General features: G+C 40.6%; 1 protein-coding gene across 2 annotated transcripts in view; it reads right to left on the bottom strand.

The window, feature by feature from the left end:
- ds (dachsous cadherin-related 1) overlaps positions 1-11,528 on the bottom strand; it is a 362,092-nt gene continuing 350,564 nt past the window's right edge. For both annotated transcript variants that reach the window (XM_067094074.1, XM_067094073.1), the window contains 7 exons: positions 11,075-11,203; positions 8,997-10,888; positions 8,365-8,613; positions 7,232-8,103; positions 6,745-7,076; positions 5,319-5,587; positions 1-5,023 (listed from right to left, as the gene is read on the bottom strand). In XM_067094074.1, coding sequence (XP_066950175.1) covers positions 2,470-5,023; positions 5,319-5,587; positions 6,745-7,076; positions 7,232-8,103; positions 8,365-8,613; positions 8,997-10,888; positions 11,075-11,203 — 6,297 coding nt within the window. In that variant the 3' untranslated portion in view covers positions 1-2,469. The remainder of the gene's footprint in view (positions 5,024-5,318; positions 5,588-6,744; positions 7,077-7,231; positions 8,104-8,364; positions 8,614-8,996; positions 10,889-11,074; positions 11,204-11,528) is intronic.

Genomic DNA, 11,528 nt, shown 5'->3' with positions numbered 1-11,528 from the left:
TGTAACTATTTCTTTATTAAATTTTATACCTTCATCAAGGTATAAAGCATTATCACAATACAAAATTATACAAATTTCTGTGTGAACACAAATGAACTGTACAGAAAAAAGAAACAAACAATACAGGTATTTACAATAAAGAGAGTTGCCTGTCTTTTGACAGGATGATGCTATATAATAGGTACATTTTGATTTGGCAGGAAGTGTCAGATTGACAGCTTGACACTTAGGCTAAAAAAAATCATCAATTAATGCAAGAGATCAACCATGTGTGATGGATTTTGTGAGTATAGTGAGTTGTATATATTTTCCCAGCAAACTCAAAGTAGTCATGAATTCTACCAGGAAATGACATTGCACAATTAAAAGACCTAAAATTTAATGAACTTTATCAAGTACAGTCGTTTAAAATAATTTAAAATGACGTAAGGAATTTCATCAAGTATTTTTAAAATATACTTTCTGATACAGACCAATGCACAGAAGCGACTGAGGAAATAAAAGAGGAATAATTGGCACATGTATTGTCCAGAATAACCGAAAAATTATCCTGCTGGACAGCGTAGGTCAGAAACTGGAGCCTTGGCACGACTTGCTGCCTGGGACGACTGTAAAAATCCTCAGTCTTATCGTAAATTGTATTGGTTAAAGACCTGGCGGGAGACTTGGCACAATCACTACCCATAATGTTTGCTACCCAACAGTTACTTAAATGTGGATTGGGAACTGTTGTAGTAATAGTAGTACAAGTAACATAAACTTGGCACAATCATGAGTCTATATATCCATTCTAGCTTGATGGAGAAACAAATAAAGAAGACAATTGGCACTATATTGTGTAAGGGAACTATTACCTTGGCTATAATGGCACTGATGCGGTACACACAAAAAAAATGGAATAGTAAATAACGTTTTGAGGTGTTTTATCCCAAAAAATACCTTTGTATACTTTCAACAAATGCAAAATACAGTGCGAAGACTAGGGTTCACAAACCACGTAAATACTGAATTAGGTAAACAGATGAGAATACTTTGGTAAAAAGGCTCAGCACAAATCTGTTTTGATGTACATACAGGTACAATGTGAATCAACAATTTGACTATGTATTTCAAAACTGATGGGTACCTAAGAGTATGCATGGAATCAAGAGAGAGAAAATGGTAAAGACACAAACACTCATAAAACGAACAACAGAAATGCATGCTAACTACCAATAACCATACTTGATGTCTCAAATATGAATCATAGTAGCAACAGCAATTATTCTGTCTGACATAAAGAAGATTACATATGATGACACCAGACAACTCTCAAACTAAAATAGCCACTGTACAATCATGGTTGGAGCATCAACTTGCAGAGATGATAGGAATCTTAGCACTACGTGAATTGTATCGTGGGTAGGATGTCCCAGGGCATGCTATTATGATGATCAGTATTATTATTACTATTGTACACTGTATATCCAATATGTAAGTGGCACTTTTGGTCGTAAAATTTGTGAGGTGATGATTTTACAAACCCTAAAACTGCTCAAGAATGGGCTTCAGATTTCTTTTTAAATAAGCTTAAACTACTCTGTTTCAGGTCAGTCTATTATGGAATTTGCCATCACTCGACAGAACTTGCATTTTAAGTATATAACACAGTACCGAGGTATTACACCCCACACATAAATGGAAGACAAGTTTTGTTTTAAGAGGAGAAAAAAAAAAGTTTCAAACACTGGTGTAGCACTTTTGTTATAGCACTTTCGTTATTTCATTCTTCACACACATTGTACCAAATTATATTCTTGTAACTGCTCAAGACCTAATAAATCTAAGGTTTTCTATTAGCTCGTGCACTTGTTTTGCTAGCACTGGGTTCATTAGCAACCTTGTGCTCCTCATAGAAAAGTTTCTTGCACCTATTAACCACTGGCTTTCGATTCTTCTTACACTTCTCCTTCTTCAGTGAAGTCCTTCTGTCACTTCCTATTCATTTTTCTAAAGATCAGAAAAGACTTTCCTTCCCTTTTTATTTCAGGAACCAATGCACTTCCATATTGTGAGTGGCCACTCTTTCCTCAGCAGGTTTGGCATTACTTGCAGCATGATGCAACACTTGATGCTAGATATAATTCTAACAATTAATATTCACAAATATACAAAAACAAAGCATCATACATTAAGTACATTTGGCAACGTCACTTCAACAACTATATCACATTGATGATTTGGCCACAAACAGGTGTAGTATTGTCTTGGATAAATGCACAGGCACTTGGTGTGTCACACACTAAATCTGTACACTGCCTTCTCCATAAATGGGAGCATTTGGGATAAAATACTTGAGATGAAAGAAAAAACAATGATGGGGATGTCTTATCATGAAGGTTTGAAATGTTAAAAATGATGGTGATGGTGGTGGTGGTGGTGATGGTGGTGGTGATGATGATGATGCCATGTCAAGGAGTAAACTGTAGGCTATATCCTGAGTTCTGTTTCTGAGCCTGATGAAGCACCAGCCATTAGACCAGCTGGTCCTGGTCTCTGACCAACTGGTCGGCCATGATGAGGTGTAGATGTGGCTGAAGTCTGTGCAGCAGCAGCCGCAGCAGGTGATGTTGTATGGCTTACACTACCAGGGGTCATGAGTGGCGAGATGGATGGTGAACGAGTTGCTAGAGGGGACAAAGATGGACTGAAAGAGGGTGACATAGCAGGAGAAGTGAATGAGGACTCGTGACTGATAGGGGAACGTGGGAGGGAGGGTAAGGTCAACTGACTAGTGCGCACTGTATTGAGTGCCACCGGAGCAATGGAGCGCGGAGCTACGCTTGTCAGCAACGGTGGAGGAATTGTCTTCACTTGAGGGTTTAGCGTTTTTTTCATGGGTTCGCGGCTGTAATTTGGTGCGGAGTCATCTTTGAGGCGGGCTATTTCAGAGAAGACGTGTGCTAAAGGCTGATACTGTGGTCCCCAATCTAGTAGGTAATCCCAGTTGTAAGATCCTTGCAACTCTTCCTCACTGTGAACTATTGAACTTAAGGAACCAGTCATGGAGGGCTGACTTTCATCACCAAACGCAAATGCCCTTGTGCCGTCCATGATAGAAGATTCTTCCTCTGGTGTCACTTCATTAAGTTTAGCATAAATTAAGTTACTGATATCCATGCCATCTGCTTCTCCTCCTCCATCATCATCAAACATATGCATGCTTTCCATAGAGTGTGCAAGATCCTGGGAACCTTTTGTAGATTCACTTTTTGTTGTATCTATACCTAGGCGAGCTAAGTATTCCTGAGTATTATGAACAGAAACATCACTCATGTTATCATCGTCACGGATTCCTGAATCAGGAAGGCCCAGCCGTTCACGCAACTTCTGTTGCTGAATGAGGGGCCCTTCGTTTATCATGCGGATTTCTTCATCTTCAACATCTTCATTGTCATCAGCACTACCCCGGCCACTGCTTGCACTTTGGCTCTGCTCACTCATTTCTGAAGTGGTGTTGCCATGGTGATGACTGCGCTCCCCATGGTGGTCATAATGTTGTAGGTCATAACGTGGTGGGTACTGAGAAAGATCTGCTGGTGCAGTGGGCTGTGGACGAATATCAATAGTATCAAATGATGTGTCAAACTGGTCTGCCATTGCAGGCTTCCTTGCTCTAAGATTACGCCGATAGAGGAATAAGAAGGCACCTCCAAAGATCAGAACCAAGAAAATAAGAGCAATCAACAGCCCAATAGCCCAGGTAGCCAATCCCCCAGAATTTTTCCCACCAGTAGTAGCAGCTGTTGTGTTTGTCCATGTACCATTTCTTCCACCAACATTTATCTCTGCTACAGCAACAGCACGCAAGGAGTCTTCCCCTAGTCCGGATGTTGCAACTATTTCAATCCTCATTAGACCATCATCACGAGTTGTTGGACGTCTGACAGATATTTCACCAGATGTCCTGTTGATTTTAAATGTAGTTGAGGACGAATGAAGAGAATAAAAAATACGGCCATCAGGTCCTTTATCCTTATCAGTTGCTTCCACACGGCCTACTACCATTCCAGTTTCCATAGTGGCTGGAACAGCAAAGTAATAACTACGCTCTGGGAACTCTGGAGCAAATTCATCCCTGCTTTCAATATGTACCTCGACAGTGACAATGGCAGACTTTCCTCCAGCATCCCTAGCTTCCAGAAGGAATGAGTAAACTTGCTGGGCTTCATAATCAAATATTGCTTTGGTAATAACTACACCACTTTCACGATTTACTGAAAACTTATCTCTATCTTTTCCACCAGGAATTGAGTAGTTAAGAGCGCCATACTGGCCTCTATCTGCATCATTGGCATGTGCTGTGAATACTGTTGTGCCAACTGGGGCATTCTCTTCCACAAATTCAAGGTATTTATCAACAGGAAAGATAGGAGCATTATCATTCTCATCTTCTATAGTGATATGAACAATTGCTAGAGTTGACAGGGGATGATGACGGCTGCTGTCTGAAGCTCGCACAATGAATTTATATTCAGTAACAGTGTCATAATCTAGAATCTCTCTGAGTGTTATGAGGCCTGTCTCTGAATCTACAGCAAAAATCTGCTGCTCATCACCTGAAGTGATGTCGTAACTTATACGTGCATTATCTCCTATGTCATCATCTGATGCAAAAACTTGAAGCAAAGTGGTACCTATGCTCAGACTTTCATTAACTGTTAAGGCGTACTCGCTCTGATTGAAAACTGGAGCATGATCATTCACATCATCAACAGTAATTACAACTTCTGCTGTAGCATTTTTTGCAGGGCGGCCACGGTCAGTCGCCATAGCTATCAGACGAAATTCTGCATGCTGCTCTCGATCAAGTCTCTTCACTAAGAGAATCTCTCCTGTGCTGCTAGTAATCTGGAAAGCACCTAGTTCATTTCCTCCAACGATCCTGTAGTCAATGTTTCGATTGTGTCTTGATTCGTCCATATCTGAAGCTGATACTCTTGTGACTGGGTGGCCTCTTGGTGCATCCTCACTCACATGAGCTCTGTCATAAAGAGAGAACATTTTATTAAACACATTATATAGATTAAATGCCTGGAACTGAAAAATAATGTTTTATATAATGCAGAAAAAAATTGTTTCCTTCATTTTTCAGTACCAGTTAGCTCAAATGAATTTTATAATTAATCCTAATACAGTACTAAGACTTGAGATTCTAGAATTACATAAGCTATCAAAATGAAAGGTAACGTAAATATTTGTATAAAACATCTTTCATGTAGACTGGTGGTGTGACCATAGTGCAAAATGAATCGCGTAACGAACTGCATTTATCTTACGTGTACACTTCACGAGAGAACTTTGGTGCATTGTCGTTGACATCAGTGACTTGTATTCTGACAGCAGCCACAGCTGCAAGAGATGGCCTTCCACTATCTCTAGCAGTAACCACCAACTGGATTACTGGCTGACGAGGATTGTAATGGATGGAAGAGTTCGTGAAGATGACACCTGTACGCTCACTGATGTAAAAGCCTCCGTCTGATGAAGTCCCTAGGCTGTAAGTCACACGACTGTTGGCTCCTGCATCGGCATCAGTTGCATTTACCTACGGAATTGGGATCATACTTTTTATTTTTACAACTGAATGTTTTTGTGTGAAATAATTTTGATTTAATAATTGATCCATTTACTGTAATACTAATGTACGAATGATTCTTCTGCCTGTAACCACCATACATTTTCAGAACTTGCAGAGTGGCAAATGAAGTTTTTCGAGACAAGTTAATCAAATGAGTTTCTAATTCCTAGGTTTAGTCACATGGTAGGGTTTTTAATAGTATAAAGTCATAGGAAATCATATACACTAATACTGTCGAGTACACATCTAAAAACGATTATTGTGCTTTGATTATGTTTTTCCATTATAATACTCCTGTTTTTCAACTTTATTATGGGAATTCTTAAACAAATTTACGCTGATTGTTCTAAAATTACTTAAAACTTGTGACTAAATACCAGAGTACTGCCTCTTCTTACTCTGGAACTTTATAGTACTGTCCACATTCCTAATTTACAATGAACAGTGGTAATAAAATAACACACAAAATACATCCCAATTCACACATACCCATAAATAATTCATAATTTTTGGTCACTCACCATACAGATGTCCAAAGGTTTCATGTCTAAACCTCCTAAACATAATTTCTTAAAATTTTATGATGGCATAACTCCAGTTAAAGCAACATAAATCAGAACCCAGTACTCACCCTGATAACGGAACCCAGTACTCACCCTGATAATGGAACCCAGTACTCACCTTGATAACAGAACCCAGTACCACTCATCCTGATAACGGAACCCAGTACCACTCACCCTGATAACGGAACCCAGTACTCACCCTGACAATGGGACCCAGTACTCACCCTGATAACAGAACCCAGTACTCACCTTGATAACAGAACCCAGTACCACTCACCCTGATAACGGAACCCAGTACTCACCCTGATAATGGAACCCAGTACTCACCTTGATAACAGAACCCAGTACCACTCACCCTGATAACGGAACCCAGTACTCACCCTGATAACGGAACCCAGTACTCACCCTGACAATGGGACCCAGTACTCACCCTGATAACAGAACCCAGTACTCACCTTGATAACAGAACCCAGTACCACTCACCCTGATAACGGAACCCAGTACTCACCCTGATAAGAGAACCAAGTACTACTCACCCTGACAATGGAACCCAGTACTCACCCTGATAACAGAAGTCCCAGGCACAGAGAGCTCTTTCAACGTAACCTGGTAGGCTTGTTGAGTGAACACAGGAGAATTGTCATTTTCATCCACGACCTGAACAGTAATGGAAGTTCTTGCAATGTGAGCTGCATCAGAAGCCTCCACCTGCAGCATGTATTCAGCCCTTGTTTCGTGGTCGAGTGGCATTGCTAAGGTAATCTTGCCACTGAATTTATCAATGCTGAACATATTGTGGGGGTTTCCGTCCGTTGCAAAGTTATATGTAATAGCTGGATTCGTGTCCACATCATTAGCAGTGATCGTTGTTATCACTGTTCCCACTTCAGAACCTGTAAGTCAGTGAATTTAAGAATCAAATCATTACCGTCACTATACTGTACACTACTCTAAAACATACCCAGTATCTTGACAGTGATAAAGGCTACAACCAATACATTGGGAGGAAAAACTTCTTAAATATAGAAATACAATTTACAAAACTTACCCTCAGAAACCTGTACAAGAGAGTGTGGTGGGAAAGTTGGCTGGTTATCATTAGCATCCACTATTTTGATTCTTAGAGTGCAAGTCCCAGTGAGCTGTGGGGAGCCTTCATCTGTAGCAATGATGGTCAGCCGGTATGCGTCTCTGATTTCACGATCAAGCACTATATTTATCTTGACTATCCCAGAAAAAGGTGGATCAATTACAAAAGCATTGTCATGGTTGCCGTCAACAATGTGATACACAATATTAGCATTAATACCAGTGTCATCATCTGTGGCCAAAACCTGCATGACATACGCCCCTTTCTTGTTGCCTTCCCACACGTAAGAGATGTAACTGTCTTGAGTGAAACGAGGAGCGTTGTCATTGACGTCCATTAGTGTGATCCGTACACTGGTATACGCGTACAATGGCGTTTCTTCCTCCGTTTGAGCAACAACAATAAGCCTCATCTGAGGAATTTTTTCGAAGTCTAATTTACTGGGGTCCTTCACCGTAATCAGACCGTTATTTTGATCAATTTCGAATATGTCTTCTTCGTTTCCTGAGCCTAAACTGTATTCAATCGTGTGGCGACGGCCATCCGAACGAAAGGCAGCCACTTGAACTACATTAGACCCAGAAGGAGCATTTTCATTGAGCTCTACTGCATACGTCAAGTTCTGAAACCGAAGCGTAGTCGTTGAAGTCGCATCCCCTACCATAATCTCTATCAGCCCCGTGGAAGACTGGGGCGGCTGGCCGCGGTCTGTTGCTACAACTTCTAGATGAAACAAGCGACCACTTTCCAGTCCAAGAGGACTAGTTGCTGTTACAATGCCCGTCTCAGGATTTATTCGGAATTTGTTGTTTGAAGGTTCATTCACTAAGCTGTTGGAATACAGAAGAATATTATTCACAGACCACAAAATACGTGAATGGCCAAACTTGGCTTACAAAATGTGCTGGTATGGAATACAATTCACTAAATTCATAACATTACAATCTTAAATTCATAACATTAAAATCTTAAATATAATTCATCAATGTAATAATTCAAAGCAATATACAAAACATTACGTATGGGACTAGGCTCTCAACACTATTTTTTAAGATATGATTATTCGTAAGGCAAACATAAGAGAAACATACCTATAAACTATGTCTGCGTTTACGCCTTCATCTTTGTCACTGGCAGTGACCTGTAATAGCTGGTGACCCGGTTGGGAATAGACTGGTACACTAACAGTGAACGGATAAGAGTTGAAGACGGGTTTATTGTCGTTGACATCAGTTATGGTGATCTGCACTTGGGCAACCCCAGAACGGACATCATACCGACCACCGTCAGTAGCACGAACTTCGAAAGTATAAACGCTTTCTTTCTCATAGTCAAAATATCTGAAAATAAAGAATAAAGTTCAGTAATATATCTGAAAATTAGAAATATAGTTCGGTAATGTAACTGAAACTATTTCCATAGTTTATCTACAACCAAAACATGTGAGTCGTATGACAAAATACTTTTACTTTAGTACCTTAAACAAAAGATAAAAGTAATGACAAGATGATGGCTACAAAATCATGAATTATAATTCTTTGCTCATCTATCTACACATGTATTCAAAATTATGAAGATGAAATACATCAAATATTTGAATTTTTCATCTGAAATCATTATTCTATACTCTTCTTAAGCGTTCAAGAGTGCAAGCTGAACTAAAAATACTAAATCTCATAAACATTTCTCTCTTGTAAAACTATAAAAAAAAGTTAGTACTTACCCAGCAGTTGTAATAGCACCAGTCTCATTATCAATCTTGAAGAGCCAAACGGTTTCGTTGCTCAGTGAATACGTGATGCGCGAATTTTCACCATGATCTTCGTCTGTAGCCCTGACAGTGAGCACTGTAGTATCCGGTGGGGCGTCTTCTGCTAGCGATGCCGTGTAACGATTTTGAGAAAACTTCGGCTCGTTGTCATTCAGGTCTTCCACTGTAATCGTGATATTACAAATCCCTCGCCTCGATGACGGGGTTGCACGATCCTCAGCAGTAATCACCAAGAAATACTTGGACTGAGCTTCTCTGTCAAGACGTCGTGATGACAGCTGCCCTGAGTATGAGTCAATGCTAAATTTGTTGTTCACATTGCCGTCGGTAATGGAGTACCGAACTTCGCCATTCATGCCGTCATCTTTGTCTGTTGCTAACACTGTGTGTATTACTGACAGGTCGGTGTTTTCGGGGACTCTCAGCGGATAGCAAGAGTCACGAAATTCAGGATCGTGATCATTGATATCTGTCAAAGTCACCAGAACCGAAGCTGTGTCGTACTGAGCTGGGAAAGAACCATCTCGTACATAAACAGTCAAGTTGTACTGCTCCTTGACTTCCCGATCAAGAGATGTGACAGTATGTATAATGCCATTAGCCGGATCAATGCGAAATTTATTATCGCCAATTCCTGCAGGTATGATGTAAGTCAAATTACTGTTCGTGACACTGTCGCGGTCAGAGGCCGTCACTTTTATGACAGACGCTCCTGGAGGCGCCCCTTCTGACACATTGGCATGATACACAGGCTGACTGAATTTTGGAGAGTTGTCGTTGACGTCTTCGACAAACACCTCTATCACCTGCATTGCAGATCTTGGTGGCTGACCGTGGTCACTGGCTGTGACATTGAGATGATAATGTGTGGCATGTTCACGATCCAGCGTCTTGACAATCGTGAGGATTCCAGTCTCGTAGTCCAGAGAAAAACTACCATCCTCGTTACCTGAAGTGATGATATACGTGACACGGCCGTTATCGAGGGAATCTTCGTCGGTGGCTATCACATGCAGAACTGGGTAGTCTTTGGGCTCATCCTCCATGATGTCGACACGCCCACGGGACACGAACTTTGGGGAGTTGTCGTTATAGTCCTCGATCAAAATGCGAGCAGTCACTGAAGCTTGTCGGCGATGACTTTCATCCCGAGACTGATCTGAGGCTGTCACAACAAGCGTGTATTCACGGTGCTCTTCGTAGTCAAGCGGTGCCATGAGTGTTAGCACTCCTGATGTGGCATCCAGTTTGAAGACTTTCTTCGGAGACTGCTGAGTTAGAGAGTACTGGATATATCCATTATCACCTGAGTCGAGGTCGGTCGCAGTGAAGTTCCACACAGGTGTGCCAATTGCAGTGCTCTCGTTGATGGAAAAGGTGATGGGGTCATCTTTAAAGACGGGAGACTGGTCATTTTCGTCCTGAATTTCAATCTTGACATTTATGATTGAGCTCTGAGGATTGGTGGCTGACGAATCTTCTGCTTTCACCTCGAGCATGTACTCGGTAGCTTCTTCGTAGTCAACCTCCCGGGCTGTAAAAACTTGTCCGGTGGTCTTGTTGATATCAAAGGTTCCAAATTTATTACCAGAGAGAATGGTGTATATCACCCGGGCGTTTTCCCCTCTGTCTCGATCCACGGCAATAACAGAACCCACTTCCTCGCCAACTCTGACGCCCTCTTTCAATTTGAACGTCATCGACGAGGACGGAAAAGTAGGCCGTTGGTCATTTAAATCTAACACTTCTATCTTGATGACTTTGGTGACGTTCCGAGGTGGGTTGCCCTGATCACTCGCTTGTACTACCACACGATACACTTTCTTCGCTTCGTGATCTAGAACCTGTAAAAACGCAAGTTCATACATTAGCTCTCTCTCTCAAAAATACTTAAAATGAATGTTACAGTATATTTACAATACAACGCTCAAATGTCCATTATTTACAAATCTGCAGTTGAGAATTAGTACAAACATACGGACACGTATGGAAGTTGTTTTAATAACTAAGGACTGAAACCAACAAAATACCTTGGTTGTTGTTATGACTCCAGTGCTAGGATTGATGGTGAAAGCCGCATCATCATCAGATTCATCATTTGTGATGAATGAGTATGTAATGGAAGCATTATTACCCTCATCTCTGTCCGTGGCACGAACCTAAAATAGAGATTGTACTTACTAAACTATTTCAAGGTTTTGTTAAAACACGTCTTACTTATAGCGAAACACAGTACGGTTTAATGCAGTACAATTTAATGAATATTTTCTTTACTTCTTACCACCAATTTACTTTATTTTCTAATTCTTAACCTGTCAACATGGGATGACAGCTGCTGTTTAATGTATAATGTTAAAATGTTGCAGAATACAAAAATACTGGGAACTATACAATCATAGACAAACTAAAGAATAAATGTTTCGCACAAAGTGTCAATTAGCTTTATTTTAAAAGTAACTGGACCTTCAATCTTGACATTCAGTA

This window comes from Macrobrachium rosenbergii, chromosome 50 (assembly GCF_040412425.1).
Source record: "Macrobrachium rosenbergii isolate ZJJX-2024 chromosome 50, ASM4041242v1, whole genome shotgun sequence".
In the NCBI taxonomy this organism is placed as follows: domain Eukaryota; kingdom Metazoa; phylum Arthropoda; class Malacostraca; order Decapoda; family Palaemonidae; genus Macrobrachium; species Macrobrachium rosenbergii.
The sequence above is the reverse complement of the archived record's forward strand: the minus strand, read 5'-3'. Positions and strand labels throughout refer to the sequence as shown.